This window comes from Gracilinanus agilis, chromosome 2 (genome assembly GCF_016433145.1).
Source record: "Gracilinanus agilis isolate LMUSP501 chromosome 2, AgileGrace, whole genome shotgun sequence".
NCBI classification, from domain to species: Eukaryota; Metazoa; Chordata; class Mammalia; order Didelphimorphia; family Didelphidae; genus Gracilinanus; species Gracilinanus agilis.
In genome coordinates, this window is record NC_058131.1 from 195274041 (window position 1) to 195290566 (window position 16526).

Consider the following 16526-nt stretch of genomic DNA (forward strand, 5'->3'; position numbering starts at 1 on the left):
TCTTCAAAGTTTGCATGTTGCAGGCAGCTCACAATAATCATCTGCCTCTTTAGTACCTTCTGTATATTATATTAATTTTTAAAAAAGTTCTTCAGAGCCTTGTCTCATTGTCATATAGCAACATTGGTAGAATTCCTGTATTAAAAAGATGGGCCTTTGTTTCCATGGGAACCTTGGAATTGTTTAAAAAGCTCTGTAATACTCTGAAGGTCATCTGGTACTTTCTTCTCCTCCTATTCAACTCCAGGCTCCACTAATTGGCCATCACTATTGTCTGTCCAAGATCTATATCCAGCTATTGGTCAAACTCTACAGGAAATAATAAACCCTAACATCCTTTCTATAAATCTGATTATTTATATTGTCAATTTACTTAAAAACTATCCATATTTTTACAAAACATTTTCCTCATCATAACTTCATGAAGTATATAGTACAAGTGATTATAGGACCTTTTTTTTTTTTAAAAAATTATACATGGAGTATATATGTCTAGTGGTGAATCCATGGGTCAAAAGGTACTGAAATTTTAGTCATTTTGTTTGAATAATACCAAACTGCTTTCCCAAATGGTTATAGTAATTCACAACTCCACCAATGATGCACTTACGTGCCTATCTTTCATCATACCTTCCAGCACAGAGTATTTCTATCTGTGCCAATTTATGCCATGTGTTTTCTTTTTTGTTGCTGTTGTCCAACTAAAGCCATGTATCTTCAATGTGAGTTAAGACTTTTTATATAATTGAAATTTATTGTTAGAGTCTTTGTGGTTTTAAAGATCATTTAATCTAATTCCCTTGTTTTACAAATGAGGAATCTGAGACTGAGAGAAGGGAAGGGATTCATCTACAGCACAGTTATAGAGCTTGTAGTTTGCAGAAGTGTGACTAGATCCTAGATCTTTTCTTCCATTAACTATATTAGAGATTTTAATTTTATTCTCTTTAGAGCAGATTTTATTTCTTATGTTACAGAAAACTTAAAAATTAAAGGTAATATTTGTAAGTATCCTGAAACTAAGACAAAATAAAAACTTTCTACTTCTGGAAATTAAGGGAAAATATTTTCCTCTTCTGGAAATCTTTTAAAATTAAATCTTTAGGAGACAGCTACAGTGGATTAAGAGGCAGACCTAGAGATAGTAGGTCCCAAGTTCAAATAAGGTCTAGATACTTCCTAGCTGTGTGATCCTGGGCATGCCTTTTGACTTTTAACCCTGCACTGGCTAACCTTTACTGTTCTTCTGCTTTGGAACCAATACACAGTATTGAGTCTAAGATGGAAGGTAAGAGTGTTTTAAAAAAAAAACCAAACCCACCTATATCATTAGTTAAAAAAAGAAAAAACTGAATCTTCTTAAATACTAATCTTAATGCCTTGGTTATTATAATCTTATATGCTTTCCTCCCTCTCTCCCCTTTTCTTAGAAGTAAAACAATCATTATAAAAGGAAGTGAGGCAGAAAACAATCCTGTTGTAAGTTATATATGCAAAGGCCAATAGCTATGTAGGATGCCTGTAGTCTGGCAGACTTGGGTTTCAGTCCCATCTCTGATATACTTCCTGTGATTCCTGTGGCAAGTCACACTGAACCTCTCATGCCTCAGCTAACTCTCTAAGACTTTTAAGTTACAGAGCAGCTGCACTGATCTGCATGGGTCTGGGAGTTTCTTTACTGGGAGTTCCTTGTACCAATGAAATTACAGATCAGGTAAAAAACAAAACAAAGCCACATTTAAAATGTACTGGTCATTATTTCATATTCACTGCAGTCACCAAATGGATAAAATAAATTATACTCATGAGGCCATGACAATTATAACCTGGAATTTAAAATCTAGTTTCAAAAGTTATTTAAATCGTCTCTCCTGACAATTTATATCTGCTTATTACAAATCATATTGTAATTTTATACAAATGAAAGAGAAATTTCCAAATAACGAAAGGAAAACAGATTCAATCTGTCACTTGCCAAAGACATTCAGAAACTGCAGAAATAAGAATTACTCCTAACCCCAAGGAAGCTGTTAAGCAGACAAATACAAGGTTAAAGAGAGGAACTGAACAGCTGAGGGTCACTTCCTTCTTTGAGAGATGATGCTTTCCCTGAAAAGGAGGGAGCAACTGATGAAAGCCAGGGTCAGTGTGGTGAACCCACAGCGGGGTTCACAGATCCTCCGAGCTGAGTCTTCCCTGTACAGACATGTTATTTTGTTTGGAGAGAGTTCCCTGAATACTAGATACATTCACATTCAAATTCAAGAATTAAAAATGCATTCCGAGAAGCCAAATAATGATTATCTATTGGTATGTTTTTTGATTAGGATAGAAAACATAGAATGTAAAAACTTACTATCAAACAAATAACATTTTTTAGGCACATTATTATGACTAACAAACAGCAAAAGAAATAATGAAAAGATGATGAAGAATGATTCCAATACCAACTATTTTGATATTTTCTGAGATAGCAGGAGCCATTGAAAGTGGCCTTAAATCATCTCTTTAAGAGTCAAGTTTCCTCAGGTAGCTAGTAGTTCTGTGGATAGAAAGCCAGGCCCAGAGACTGAGGTCCTGGGTTCAAATCTGGCCTCTGATACTTCCTAGTTGTGTGACCCTAGGCAAGTCACTTAACCCTAATTGCCTAGCCCTTACAGCTCTTTTGCTTTGGTACTGATAATTAGTATTGATTCTAAGACACCAGGTAAGGGTTTAATTAAAAAAAAAACCAAGCTTCTTGTTAACCTTTAATCATACAAATATATAACTAAACATTCTTGTATTTGTGATTAGAAATCAATACTCTTGAGATTTTTTTCATAACATATTTGTTTTTTTCATGTTAAATTATTTGTTAACTGCTTTTATTGCCTATGAAACTAATTAAAGGGAAAGAAAAAGTTTATAAGAACTAGACAAAATATCACTCTGGTGGGTGACTATACAAAGCTAATACCTCCATGACACGAAGAGCCTGATTATCTGCCCTACAGGACAACTATCCAATTCAGATCTTAATTTACATTAGCCAAAGAGCTCTCTATACATCTGCTGCACTCTCACAGTCATCTTTCAACTCTGGCATTTTCTAGGGATAGACATGGATCCCTGGGACTAAGCTCAGCTCAAATATGTTAGAGTTGAGCAGTGAAATTCTACAGCTATTTGTTGGCTGTTGGCTCAAAATAACAATTCTCATTACAGCTGGGTGAAGCACCTGTTCTAACGAGGCAGCTGGGAGAGGACCAGAAACAAAACTTCACTTTGACAGTTCTGCTGGCTATGCACTTAAGGCCTGAAGTAGCCCAGGAAAAAAATAACTAAGCACCAAAATTCTTCAAATATACTTAGTACATAATTTAATTCATATTACAAATAGTCTAATTATGTGAAAAAATTGTCTAATTTAGCTCATTTTTATTAAATTTCAAATCAATGTTGGGTCTTAATTTCCAAATATTAAAAAAAAACTATTATAAAGAATACAGAATCAGAGTTGGATGCCTATACTGGCCACCTAGCACCAGAGTTATGCTGTTAAATGTTTAATAACTGGCTCTCCTAAAAATCTGTATGCATAACACATTTTCAAATTTAATCTGCATTATTAATATTTTCTCCACTGCTTCTCAAGTTTAGGTAATCAACAAAACATCAAATGCAACCTTGACTTGCAACATTTGTTGATTTCTGAGTTGTAAATGCTCACACTGAAAATTTAACAATCAGCTTGTCAGCAGTGTGAACTAGCTCCAGCTCCTCCCTGTCAGCTAGTATAACCTTCCATTCCATTCTAGAATCATCTCTGCAGGTTGTCTAATAACCTTAACTGCAAACGCTTTTAGTGATGGGTAACTCACTGAGTAAATGGCAGCCCATTTAATTTTTATGGACAACTATAATTGCTAAACCATTAGAATTATTAGTAATGCTTTATCCTTAAAATGTATTGGGATAGTTAACGATTTGTTTTAATTTCTAATTTTAAATTCTAATACCTTAAATCCAAGTATATTTTAAAAACTGTTACCTTCCAAAAGAGAATGCTGCAATGCCTGCAAAAATGCAAAGTGTCTCCATATTGCTCCTTGATGGGATAACATTTCTGGAGTGCAAAGTACATCAGCTTCCATTCAATATGACCTTTTTCAGAGAGTATCAAATGTCTACAGAACTAGAAGAAAAAGCAATTTCTTTAGAATCAGATGATAATTTTCAAATTACAGCATTAGGAACAATTATTTCATTTTTTTAAAAATCACATAAAATGCAAATGAAAGTAATTGCTTTAAAAACTGGATTCATTTGGATAAAATACCAACCCTTGGGGCTTTTGCATAATTAAGAATTCATAATTTTCAAGTTTTGAGGAGTTACTTATAATCCTCTGTTATCCAAGAGATTCTCGTTCCTTCTCCTCTTAAAAGAAACATATATTCATACTTTAAAAAAAAGTCTACTGCTAACTGTTGACCTTTCCAAAGTGCTACCTTAAAATTAACTGATGGCATTATTAAAGTAAACTGGTAATAGATTTTCTAGCTGTAGAAGTATACAATTCTTAAAACAAAAGCCCTGACGGAACCTGTCATTGTGAACAGATGCTCATAGCTCTCCTGTGATTCAAGATCCCTGCCTCCCGGCTGCTCCCACCCCACCCCACCCCCAGCCAATGAGTTGTAAAATAACATTTGGAAATGTATTTACTGTATCAGTTTGAAAAGTCACAAAATCTGACTTAAGGAAGACCTGAATGTGGCCTATAATTGATGTTATTTTGTAGTATATGACAATATTTTTTTTTCTTTTTAAAGACAATCTAATTTTAAAGGTTTGTTTTAGAATTCTACCAATATGGTCAAGTCCATTTTATCTTTCCTGTTTTCTTATATTTCACACCTTTTCTCATAATCCAGAAACACTGGCCTTCAGTGCTATACCTTGCAAAGGATACTCCATTTTCTCATTCAGTTCCTTTTCATAACTATTCCCATGTACTAATCTTGCTTCTTCAAGAAGCCTGCCCACTCCATTTTTTTAAACCCTTACCTTCCATCTTAGATCAGTACTGTGTTTTGGTTTCAAGGCAGAAGTGACTTGCCCAGGGTTACATAGCTAGGAAATATCTGAGGCCAAATTTGAACCCAGGACCTCCTGTCTCTAGGCCTGGCTCTCAATCCACTGAGCTACCCAGTTTGCCTCCCCCTGCCACTGTTCTTAATGGCTTCCCTCTGAGATCATTCATTCTGTGTCTGGACCCCAGTTACTCTGCATATATTTGTATGAACATGTAGTTTGTGTAGTGCTTCCCCACCAGAATATGAGGTCCTTGAAGGCAGAGCTCATCCTTTTTTGGCTTTTTTTTTTTTTTTGTATTCTCAATGTTTAGTACTTGGGCATATAGCAATTGCCTAATAAATGATTTTTAACAGACTTCCTTTTCTTTTACCTTATATACAACAGGACCAGATGCATCTGTTGCTAAACAGACAGCCAAGAGAATAAATAGGTTCAATGTCCTCTCTACAAAATATAAGAATTTAAAAGTACTAATTTTAAACACTGAATCATATGTCCTAAAATCTTTAAAATCATTACTATAGGATTTATTACATGGGTGTTTCAGATATCAGCTTCAGGCTGAATGGAGACTTGCACCAACTCCAGGCCCAAGAAATTTTGGATGAGTGAGTAAATGAAGAATTGAAAATATAAATAATTTTGTGTTACATTGGTTACTATTCTAGTGGTGAGTATAGTAGAAGAAATGTTGCCTTGGGATTTTGTTCAGATTCATTTCTGATGACTAATTGCTGTGAAATCTTTTGCTTTTTTTAGTTCTATTCCTCCCTTCCCCCACCCTCCCGCCCAATTACATGTAGAAACCATTTTCAACAATTGTTTTCTGACATTTTGTGGTCCAAATTCTCTCCTTCTCTCTCTTCTCTACCCCATCCCCAAGATGGTAATTAATTTGATATGGGTTATACTAATGCTGTCATGCAATACAGATTTCCATATTCTCTATGTAGTGAAAGAAAAAATATATTGCACTTATAAGAAAATCCCCTGAAGAAAACAAAGTGGAAAATGGCATGCTTCAATGTACATTCAGACTCTTGACAGTCTGTGAAAGCATTTTTGATCCTGAGTTCCTTGAGGCTGCTATCTTAAATGCTTGCATTAATGATAATAGTTAAGTCCTTCACAATATTTCTATTACTGTATGCAATCCTGGTTCTGCTCATTTCACTTTGCATCAGTTCATATGTCTTTCCAGATTTTTCTGAAATTGTCCTGTTTGTCATTTCTTATATGGCACAATAGCATTCCAACCATAAGGCACAATTTGTTCATCTGTTCTCCATTTGATAGACATTCCTTCAGTTTCCAATTTGTGTGTGTGTGTGTTGTGTGTGTGTGTGTGTGTGTGTGTGTGTGTGTATGTATGTTCTTTTCTTTGATTTCTTTGGGATACAGATGTATTAGTGGCAGTGCTGGATATCAAAGAGTATGCATAGTTTTATGGCCTTTTGGGCATAGTTCCAGATTGTTACCCAGAATGGTTATTAGTTCACAGCTCCACCAACAGTATATTAATGATCCAATTTTTCAACATTTATCATTTTTAATTTTTGGTCATACTAGCCAATCTGATAGATTTGAAGTGGCATTTCATGATTATTTTAATTTGCATTTCTCTAATTAATAGTGATTTGGAGCTTTTTTCATATGACTATAGATAGTTTTGATTCCTTCATCCATTCGTATCCTTTGACTATTTTTCAATTGGAGAATGACTTGTATTCTTATAAATCTGAGTCAGTTCTTTACATATTTGAGAAATGAGGCCTTTGTCAGAGTTGCTTGTTATAAAATTTTTTTCCCCCAGTTTTTTCTTTTCCTTCTAATCTTTATTACACTGGGTTATTTTGTACAAAAATCCGTCTAATTTAACAATATAAATTATTCATTTTACTTCTTGTAATGTTCTTTATGTCTTGTTTGGTCATAAATTCTTTCCATTTCCACAAATTTGACAGGTCCACTCTTTCTCCAAATTTGTTTAAAGTATCATACTTTATTTCTAGATCTCGTATCCATTTTGACTTTATCTTGAGATGTGGTGTGACTATGTCTAGCTTCTGCCATACTTTTTTATAGTTTCTCAGTTGTTTTTGTCAAATAGTTTTTTCAAAAGCTTGGATCTTTGGATTTACTCAATACTAGGTTACACTGTTGTGAACCTTTTCAGGTGAGGGTAGAGAGGGGGAGGGGAACAGCCCAGCCCTGAGACCCTCTGGCTTTCTAATAACAAATTCTGGTGAACTCTGTGCTGGAGTGATGGCGTGTGTGCCCACAGAGAGGGCTCTGAGTGCCATCCTGGCATGCGTGTCATAGGTTTGCCACCCTGGGGCTGCTCTATTTCATTGATCCACTATTTTGTTTCTTAGCCAGTACCAGATTGTTTTGAGATTACATCTTTATAATACAATTTGAAGTACGGTACATAAATTACCTTAAAATCTAACAAAATGCAACAGATTTTCAAGTCAGTAAGCATTTATTAAGCATCTATGTGTCAAACGCTGTGTAAGCCCTGAAGAGTCAAAGAAAAGCACAACAACCTTATCCTCAAGAATCACATGAGCTACCTAAAATGGGGTAAGAGGAGTGAGGGGAAATAACATGGAAACTAATTATGTACAGATAAGATATATAAACTGGAGATCATCTCAGAAGGAAAGCTGTAGTATTAAGGGGTATTGGGAAATGCTTATTTCAGAAGGTTTATTTTTTAGCTGATAAGAAAGAAGTCAAAAGGCAAAAATGAAGAGGGAAAATTTCAGGAATGAAGGGCAGTCGGTGAAAATGGGAATTACCCAATGCAAGGAATAGCAAAGGACTAGTGACACTGAATCATAGAGTAGTGAAGAAGAGTAAGGTGTTAGGAGACTGGAAAGGTAGGAAAGGGCCAGATTCTGAAGGGCTTGAAAAACCTAAGTATTTTATATCTGATGGTAAAGAGTTGTTGAAATTGATTGTTAAAATAGTGATACAGTCAGACCTATGCTTTAGAAAGATCTCTTTGACAGCTAAGTAGATGATAAAACAAGATAAGGAGAGATGAGGCAGAAAGAACCACCAAGAGGCTCTTACAACAGTAATTATAATAGGTAATGAAGGCCTTCATCTGGATGGTGGCAATGTCCCAGGGGGCTAAAGGGTGTGTGAGAGATTATATGAAAGTAGCATCTATATTGATTAGATAAGAGGAGTGGGAGAAAGTAAAGAATCTAGGATGATACCTAGGTTGGGAGCTTTTGTGATTGGAAGAATGGTGAGACCCTCACCAGTAATAGGGAAGTTAAGAAAAGGGATTGGTTCTGAGGGAAAGATACTGAGTTCAGTTTTGGACATGTTGAGTATAAGATATCCAATAGGCTGTTGGAGGGGTGAGACTGGAAGTCTGGAAGTGAGGGCAAGGTTGCATAAATAGATCTGAGAACCATTTGCATAGAGATGATAAATGAATCCATGGGATTTGGGTAGAATTTTTTCATTAGCCTCAAAATAGCCCAAACTTCATATTTAGAAAGGTCTGTGAAATTCTTCCAGGAGTCCAAACTTTGATGTTCAGTATAAATCAAAAGGAGGGAGTTTATCCAAGTCTGACTTGTATGTATGAGCCAGCACTGTAAGCAGCTTTACCTTCCTGGGGTGATAGTTTTCCTTTTTTTTTTTTTAGTCAAAATGATTCTGATCAGATGATCCAGGATAAGCTAGAATACATTGAATCTTCAGAAGCCATAATCTTTAATCATAACTCATTTTCATTCCTCCATTAAAGTCTAATTCTGAGCTCTCAGTCTCAGCCTAGCAAGACAGAAAGGATTGGCCACAAGGAGATGAATATTTCTGTGTATAGCAACTCATGGAAGAGTCAACCAGGGTAGTGCTGCTTCAAATCTGCTGTTGGAGGAAGAAACACCCACACTGATGAAATCAGAGATCTTTGAGGTATTGAGTAATTCAGTTTTCTAATAAAAAAGGATTATTATTTTCTCCCAAACATTTTTTTCTGACCTTTGAAAATGTGCTTCAATTCTTAGAACAAGAGCCAATGTGAGTAATATTACTTGTACTCTGATGACAAGTTTATTATCTATTATGAATTTGGAAGATAGTACCTTGTACAAAGTAGGTACTGACTAAATATAGGTTGGATGAATAAATGAATAGATGATAACTTGGAAATAGAATAAAATGCAAATTTATGGTGCATTTGTGATTATATAGTCATTGAACTTATATGTTCTTCAAATTAAATTAAATCAACAATTACTTAGAAATATCAAATTAGAACTACACCTAAAAAATCCCAGTTACCTACATCTATATTTTAAAGGCTCCACAGCCTCTCTTGGTTACCCATTCATTATTTCTATTAGTAAATTCCTCATTTCTAAATCTTCCACTGTGAATCTTAAACCTATATTACTTGAGTGAAAATAAATTTTCATTTTATCCTGGAAAATTACAGTATAAAGTATTTTTCCTCAATGTAAATGTCACAAAGTATCCTGAGGTGAATAGGTAGATGAATTTCAAAAGGGATCATTAGACAATAGTTCACTGATGTGGCTAGCTAATTTCTGTATTTTAAACATCTACTTAAAATTTATTTCTAAAAAGCTCAAACAAATATAGTTTTTATTTTTTTCTCTCACTGGGAATATATACACAAATGCATATTCACTTATTAACCTTGAAAATTTTGTTAAGATTTTTACATGTTATATATGTGTGTATGTATATATATATATATATATACACATATAAAATTTAAAATGAGATGTGATGCAAGTAAAAGCTACTATATTCAATTCATCTCAGCTTCAAGGATTCGTTCTCAATCTATGCTGTTTACATAAGTTAATTTCTAAATGATGCTCTTATTTCCCATATTCATATTGTTATAATCTATATGCTATATAAACCTATAAATATATGAACTGTAAATAGTTTTTTGAGTAAATTTTAAAAACATTTTTTATCCTTCTTGATATAAGACAATCTGTATAGAAATGTCATATGTGTTGCAAGTTCTAATTGCTACTTAAAACTAAACTAATCTGGGTATTAAAAAGCTAAAAAATGCTTTGGAAGAACAGAGATTTTGGCTTTTTTTTAAAATGGCACTTATAAATTACTTTAGCTATAATTGTAGCAAAAAGGTCGAGAACTTTACAAAAGGTTTAGAAGGTTATTCTTCAAAGGCAACATATTTGGGAAAGTCCTTTAACAAAAAAGTGAACAGCCCTGATCAATAACAGAGACAGATAAAATCTAAGAGACTAAGGATGCATATTTGGATATATACTAGAATGCAGAAAAGAAGAAGTGCCCCTAAAGTATACTTCCCAAGACAGAACTGTGCAATGGCCAAAGCTGAAGGGTGAATAAGTCTTTAGAGGAGAAAGCCTATTTTCCAAGTGTTTGAGAAATATTCAACTTATGAATGAATATATGGGGAAGCAGGGATTTCTAGGATTGGATTTTCATGTCAAGACACTACCCCCACTTTCCTCTTATTCCCAATATTTTCTCATCCTATTCTCCTGCATCCTTCGACTTCCAACAAATTCTCACGCTCCTTTTACTTTCAAAACTTAATCTTCCAAGGACACATGACAAAACTAGTGGAAATGTGCATCGGCCATGGGTGGGGGGAGTGCGGGAGGTGAAGGGGAAAGTAGGAGCATGAATCATGTAACCATGTTAAAAATGAATATTAATAAATGTTAAAAAAAAACCTTAATCTTCTTCCTTTACTATTTATCACTTACCAAATTCCTTCACATTTGTAATAATAAAACTATGCCATGTTAAAAACTAGACACAACTATGATTCATGTAACTTTAATTCTGTGTTACTGGAATTTTGGGGGTTCTTTGGGGTTCATTTGAGCTGTAATACTTAGATATATGAGATAAACTTCCTGTGGACGTTTAGGGGACTTTGAAACATTTCCCATGATTCCTCTTGCAATACAGGTAGACAGGAAGTGTGATTACGTGGACAACAGTATAAGACTCCTGAGGTGAGGGGGAGGCGTGCTCTTTCATAGGAGGCAGCTAGGTGGGCAGAAGGTATGGCGGGCGATTTGAATTAGATCTTAGCAGGCGTGTGGTCTTCTTTATTTTACCAACATGGCTTTAAATAAAATATTTATACTTTTATCTATATCCATCTATATCAATTTTAATCATAATAATTCCTCAGATATTTTAAAGTACTGATATTAGATAAATTCTACATAAAGTTTATCTAGTACAAGTTAGTTCTTATTTTCATGACTCTATTACATATTAAGAACTTAAGTATAATAAGATCTTTATGACCAATATTCAGTTAGAAAGAAGTCCTTCTGAAAGATGAAAGGAGATGTAGGAAGGGCACAGAGCTGAGAGAAAAATATTCACTTAAGGATGAAGAATAGGGTATACTCATGTTCATATCAGTGAAGGCAAAAGGACACTAATAATTTAAGAGGAAAAAAAATAAAACCTTTTTTCCACAGCCTTTTAGTAAAAAGGATATAAAAAAAGAATTCACATTACTTGATTATGTAATTCTCAAGATTTAAGTTTTTCTCCCATATATCAAACAATAGTTCTCTACAATCTACAAAAGGTACTTGAAGCAGACAATATGTAGCAATCATATAAAGAATCTCAGATATGGAGGAGACATCTGAGGTCATCAAGTTCAAGCCTTACCAAAACAAAACTTCCTTCCACAACATCCTGCCTTTGCTCGAAGACCTCCATCAAGATGGACTACTATATGAGGCAGTTCAGTCTGCTTTTGAATGTCACTAGCTAGTTTTGCTGAAATAGTAATCATATGAATGCTTTGCAGAGCACAGTTGAGTGAATGGCCATATTTACATATAATCTCAAAAGGCAGAGAAACACACTTCTACCAGCATATACAACTTACCTGTTTTTCAGCAAAATGGTACTGGCAAAGCTTCTTCCATAATTGTCTGTCTTCACTGAGCATGTATAACGTTGGAGTCACTTGACCTAAAGTAATGATATCCCATCCATCTGAGAATCTGTATAATATATTATTCAGCATGTGCAGAGGAAGATCACTAAGTGTAAGGCCATTATTGACTTGCTGGAAAAAAAATGGGGTAGCATTTCATTGAAAGAAGCAATAAAGGACCCACATTTTATTTACATTTGACATTTCAAGAGAAAAATATTATTATTATCCTGAAATGACTGTTATGTAACATTATATATGAAATAATGGTCACTTCAAATAAGGTGTGGTTGTGAGTAGGCAGGTGGGGAAAGTGGTGGAAAATACCATACTATAAGAATACAGAAAATGCCCATAATCTTCTAAGGAATTATGGTAGTGAGTATAAATATAAAGGCTGATAAATGAAAACTCCATTATTCTACTGAGGAGGATGGTTGGTTGGTCAGTAAGAAAGAGCACTGGATTGGGCTTAGGAGATCTGAGCTCTTCCAGATTCTAAAACACACACACACACACACACACACACACACACACACACACACACACACACCACATAGCTATGATTCTATGTGTAGCTATGAAATAATTCCCAATTTGGAAGAATTCTACTTAAGTTGCGGAAAGAATTATACCAAATGCTTCCTCTCCTTGCCATCATAGTATTTCTTGACGTGAGCTTGTCTAAGAATTCAGAGTGTAAATCAAGGGATTTTATCACCTAAGTTCTGTTAAAAAGAACACCACTTTGTATAGAAAATACATTATGTAAATGCATTAGTAATCTGTACTTATTTATGGTGCTTTTTAATACTGTATGCTTTGTTTCTAAAGTTCAACTTTTAAGATAGGAGTTTCTCTTCTGTTTTAATGAGAATTCCGCATACATATGAGCCAATTCTGTACATAGGAATCATTTGGTGAATACTGCTGACTAAAATGAATCTCTACCATTGAATTTGGCCTAAAAAGAAATAACTTGTGTAGCTCTTTGGATTACAGCATAGCCCAAAGGCTTGACTTTTGGGCCTAGTGAAGCCAATTGCAAGTGTATGGAAGGCACAGTTTAATTGGTTAATTAACCCCTTATTTTTTTAAACCCTTACTTTTTGTCTTAGTTTCAATTCTAAGACAGAAGAGAAGCCAGGTCTCAGAAACTGGGGTTAAATAATTTGCTCAGGATCACAAAGCTAGGAAGTATCTGAGGCCACATTTGAACTCAGATCATTGACTCCAGGTCAGATGTTCTTTGCATTGTGCTACTTAGCTGCCTTGACCTCTTAGTTTCTTTTCCCTGGCTCCTGGGAGATATGATCTAGCTAGTAAAATAACTAGAAGGCAGGATGAGAACAAAGATACTTAGTCTAAAAACAGAGCAATACAAAAGCTACTAACATTGGCACATATTTTAAAAACAAAAATCTCTACTTTACAAATGTATCCTTATTAGTGCCTGCCTTGCACTTTTTAATTCCTTAAGAAGTACTTGATGAATTAGTGAATTTATAAAATCTGAAAAGTTTGGATACACTTGCATAGTTTCCACAGAATATAAAGTGATTGCATAGGTTATTCAGAAGGCATATGGGTTATCTTCTGATTATGGTGATAGAAACATCTAAGCATATTTTATTCAAAGTTGTAGCTAGCTTATTGATGAGTAGTAGCACACAAAAGATAACGTACATGTGAACTTTATCCCCATCATTTCCATCATTACCAGAATTAAACATAATTTTAAACAGGTGCTACCTTCTGCCCCACATTAAGAAAGGAGAATTTCTATAAATTTCTACAAATACGGGATTAAAAAAAAACTCAGCTGCTAAAATGAGAAACCTTCTGAAGGCTGGAAAGCCAAGCAGAAAGAACACGTGGCTAAGCAAAGAAAACAGGGTTTCTGATCTACTTTTATCAGTAGGTAGCTTTATGGCCAGTAAGTTACATAGTAATAATACTGGCTCAACCTATCTTATGTTATAATGATGATAAAATCAAACATCAATTTAAATAAATTCCCTTCAAAATAAAAAGCAGTCATTTATTTTAAAATGCAGCATATGACTCATAAAGAATAGCAGAACTGGGAAGTAGCAGCACATTAATTCTATGGTCAGGGAAAAAAACCACAAATAGTGTTTTAAGGGAGGAAGGGGCCTTGCAGCTTCAAACTTTCATAGAATGATATTACTTAATTTCACAAAACAATGCCTAACAAACAGACAAATAGTCATAGTTAATCTAACGAGTGTCTTCCATTTGTCAGTGTATATACACATGGATCTTTTCATAGGAATCACTACAAACATTTGGAGGAACTGAGGGATTATAATCAAAACTACTAGCTATCCACACAGCTGCCATCCTGGATTTTTGAAATACAATAAAGTACCAGAACTTCTTTTAAAAGAAATTTCAAACCTTTCATCTACGAAAAAGAACAAAGATATCTCCAAAGCAAAATGAAGCTGTTTGAGTCAGAGTGAAGAAGTTATTACTGCTAGGGAACATTTTTTTTCTATATTTATTTGGTATTTATACTTTATCTACTTCTCAAAGGACTTAAGGGAGCTTTGGAGCATTTTTTTACTTCTGAGGTCCAAGAACTAACAACCAGATTGCTAATTTGAGAAGGCAAGCACTACCTGTCTTCAGTATAATGGATAAAGTCAGAGGAAGATAGCTTCTTTATGGATGTTATGGACTAAGAACAAACATTATTAGAGTGACTGAAAGAAAATAGGGCAGATATGGAAGAGATCAATTTGAAAAGTGATTAAGTCTCAGAGCTATAAAGGTAAGAAGCTGCTTTTTTATTTCTACAATGCTCTTACTAAGAATAATGAACTTCTCAAAATGAATGTGTTTGGGAGAAATTTTAAAGGAGAAAATGGTAGCTAGCTAGAGATAGAGAGTATTTCTTTCAGTAGTAATAAAGGCTTTTAAAATGGTTAATCTAGTCATGGCTCAATTATGGCTTAAAAATGTATAACAAGATACAAGTTCCTGGGGTGGAGCCAAGATGGAGGAATAACTAGAGTAGCAGCTCTGTGTCACCATGAGAACCATCTCCAACTAAGATTAAAATATCAACACAAAACGAATACAGGAGTGAAAGAACCAAGAAGGAAATAAAGTGAAACAACTTTCAAGAAAAGAAAAAACCCAAAAAGATAGGCAGAGAACATCGGGAGCACTGGGATGAGAGGAGAGAAGAGCTAGCAAGAGGCTGTAGCAAGGAGGGAAAAGCAAGCCAATAGCAAACCACAACACCCCCCACCCCACATCTGCTGTCCCAGGTTCTGAACTTAAGTCCAAGATAACACTGAGATCCTGATATCCTTCCTGGGAAAATAGTGGTCCTAGCCAACCCATACCCCTTGAAATTTCAAACCTGTGGAGAAGTCCAGAGTCCCAGTACAGTGCAATCTGGGCTGAAAGGGGCTGATCTGTATGGGCCCAGAGCAAAGCCAAGAATCCCAATCTGGGCTTGGAATGAGGATGTAATCCACAGTTTGGGGTAAGGACACAATTTTCAGGGGGCTCCCCTCGCCCAAGACTAAGGGCAGAGCTCCAGGACAGGGCAATCAAGGTTGTGCTTGATTGGATCAAGAACACAGTGAGACCAAAAACTTGAGCCTAAGCCTGGAGCTAGAATTTGATCAGCCCCTGACTTGATCAATTACAGAGTGAGGTCAAAAGCTTATACCCAAGCCTAAGACAAGTCTTTAAGCTGTCATCATGCAAAGGTCAATTGAATGAGCAGGAGGATGGGGCTCTCAGAACTTTCAGCCCTCAGATCATTTGTTAAATTAGTAACAACCCAGAAAATAAATTGAGAATAACATCAAGGAAGGACTCAAGTTTAAGAGGATACCCCAACTTTCCAGAAAACAGAGCCTTCCTATAATTAGAGAGGAAAAATGAGCAAACAACAAAAAAGGCATCTAATTGTAAAGAAATTTTATGGAGACAAAGAGCAAGGTACAGATACAGAAGGGGACAGTGAAAGCAAAGGAAACACATCCAAAGTCAAAAAGAAAAATATGGATTGGACACAAGAGTCCGGAGATCTCAAAAGAGATCTCAAAAACCAATTAAGAGAGACTTCCAGGTTAAGATGGTGGCAGAGTAAAAAGCAGCTGCTTAACCTCTCCTAACCGAAACATACAGGACTCCTCAAGAAGACATAAAAACAAATCCAGAGGAACAAAGAGACCCCACAACAGGGTGCAGCATTGGAGGTACATGGAATCGGGGCATTTCCATGTTATAAAGGGGTGAAACAGCTCTCACTAAAATGCGAGCTGAGCAACCCCCTCCCTCACCCCATACCACCTACAGTGCCAAAGCCAGCGCACAAGAATTAGAGCAAGTTTGGGGTACACATTAAGTCCTTGGCAGCTACCTGGGGTCACCAGGGCCTGTTCCTGAGAGCAGCAGGACTTAAGACCCCAAGAGGCTA

General features: G+C 35.3%; 1 protein-coding gene across 3 annotated transcripts in view; it reads right to left on the bottom strand.

Moving 5' to 3' along the window:
* FBXO25 (F-box protein 25) overlaps nucleotides 1-16526 on the bottom strand; it is a 127955-nt gene that overhangs the window by 6212 nt on the left and 105217 nt on the right. For all 3 annotated transcript variants that reach the window (XM_044663612.1, XM_044663610.1, XM_044663611.1), the window contains exons 8-9: nucleotides 12011-12193; nucleotides 4034-4177 (exon numbers count right to left, since the gene is read on the bottom strand). In XM_044663612.1, coding sequence (XP_044519547.1) covers nucleotides 4034-4177; nucleotides 12011-12193 — 327 coding nt within the window. The remainder of the gene's footprint in view (nucleotides 1-4033; nucleotides 4178-12010; nucleotides 12194-16526) is intronic.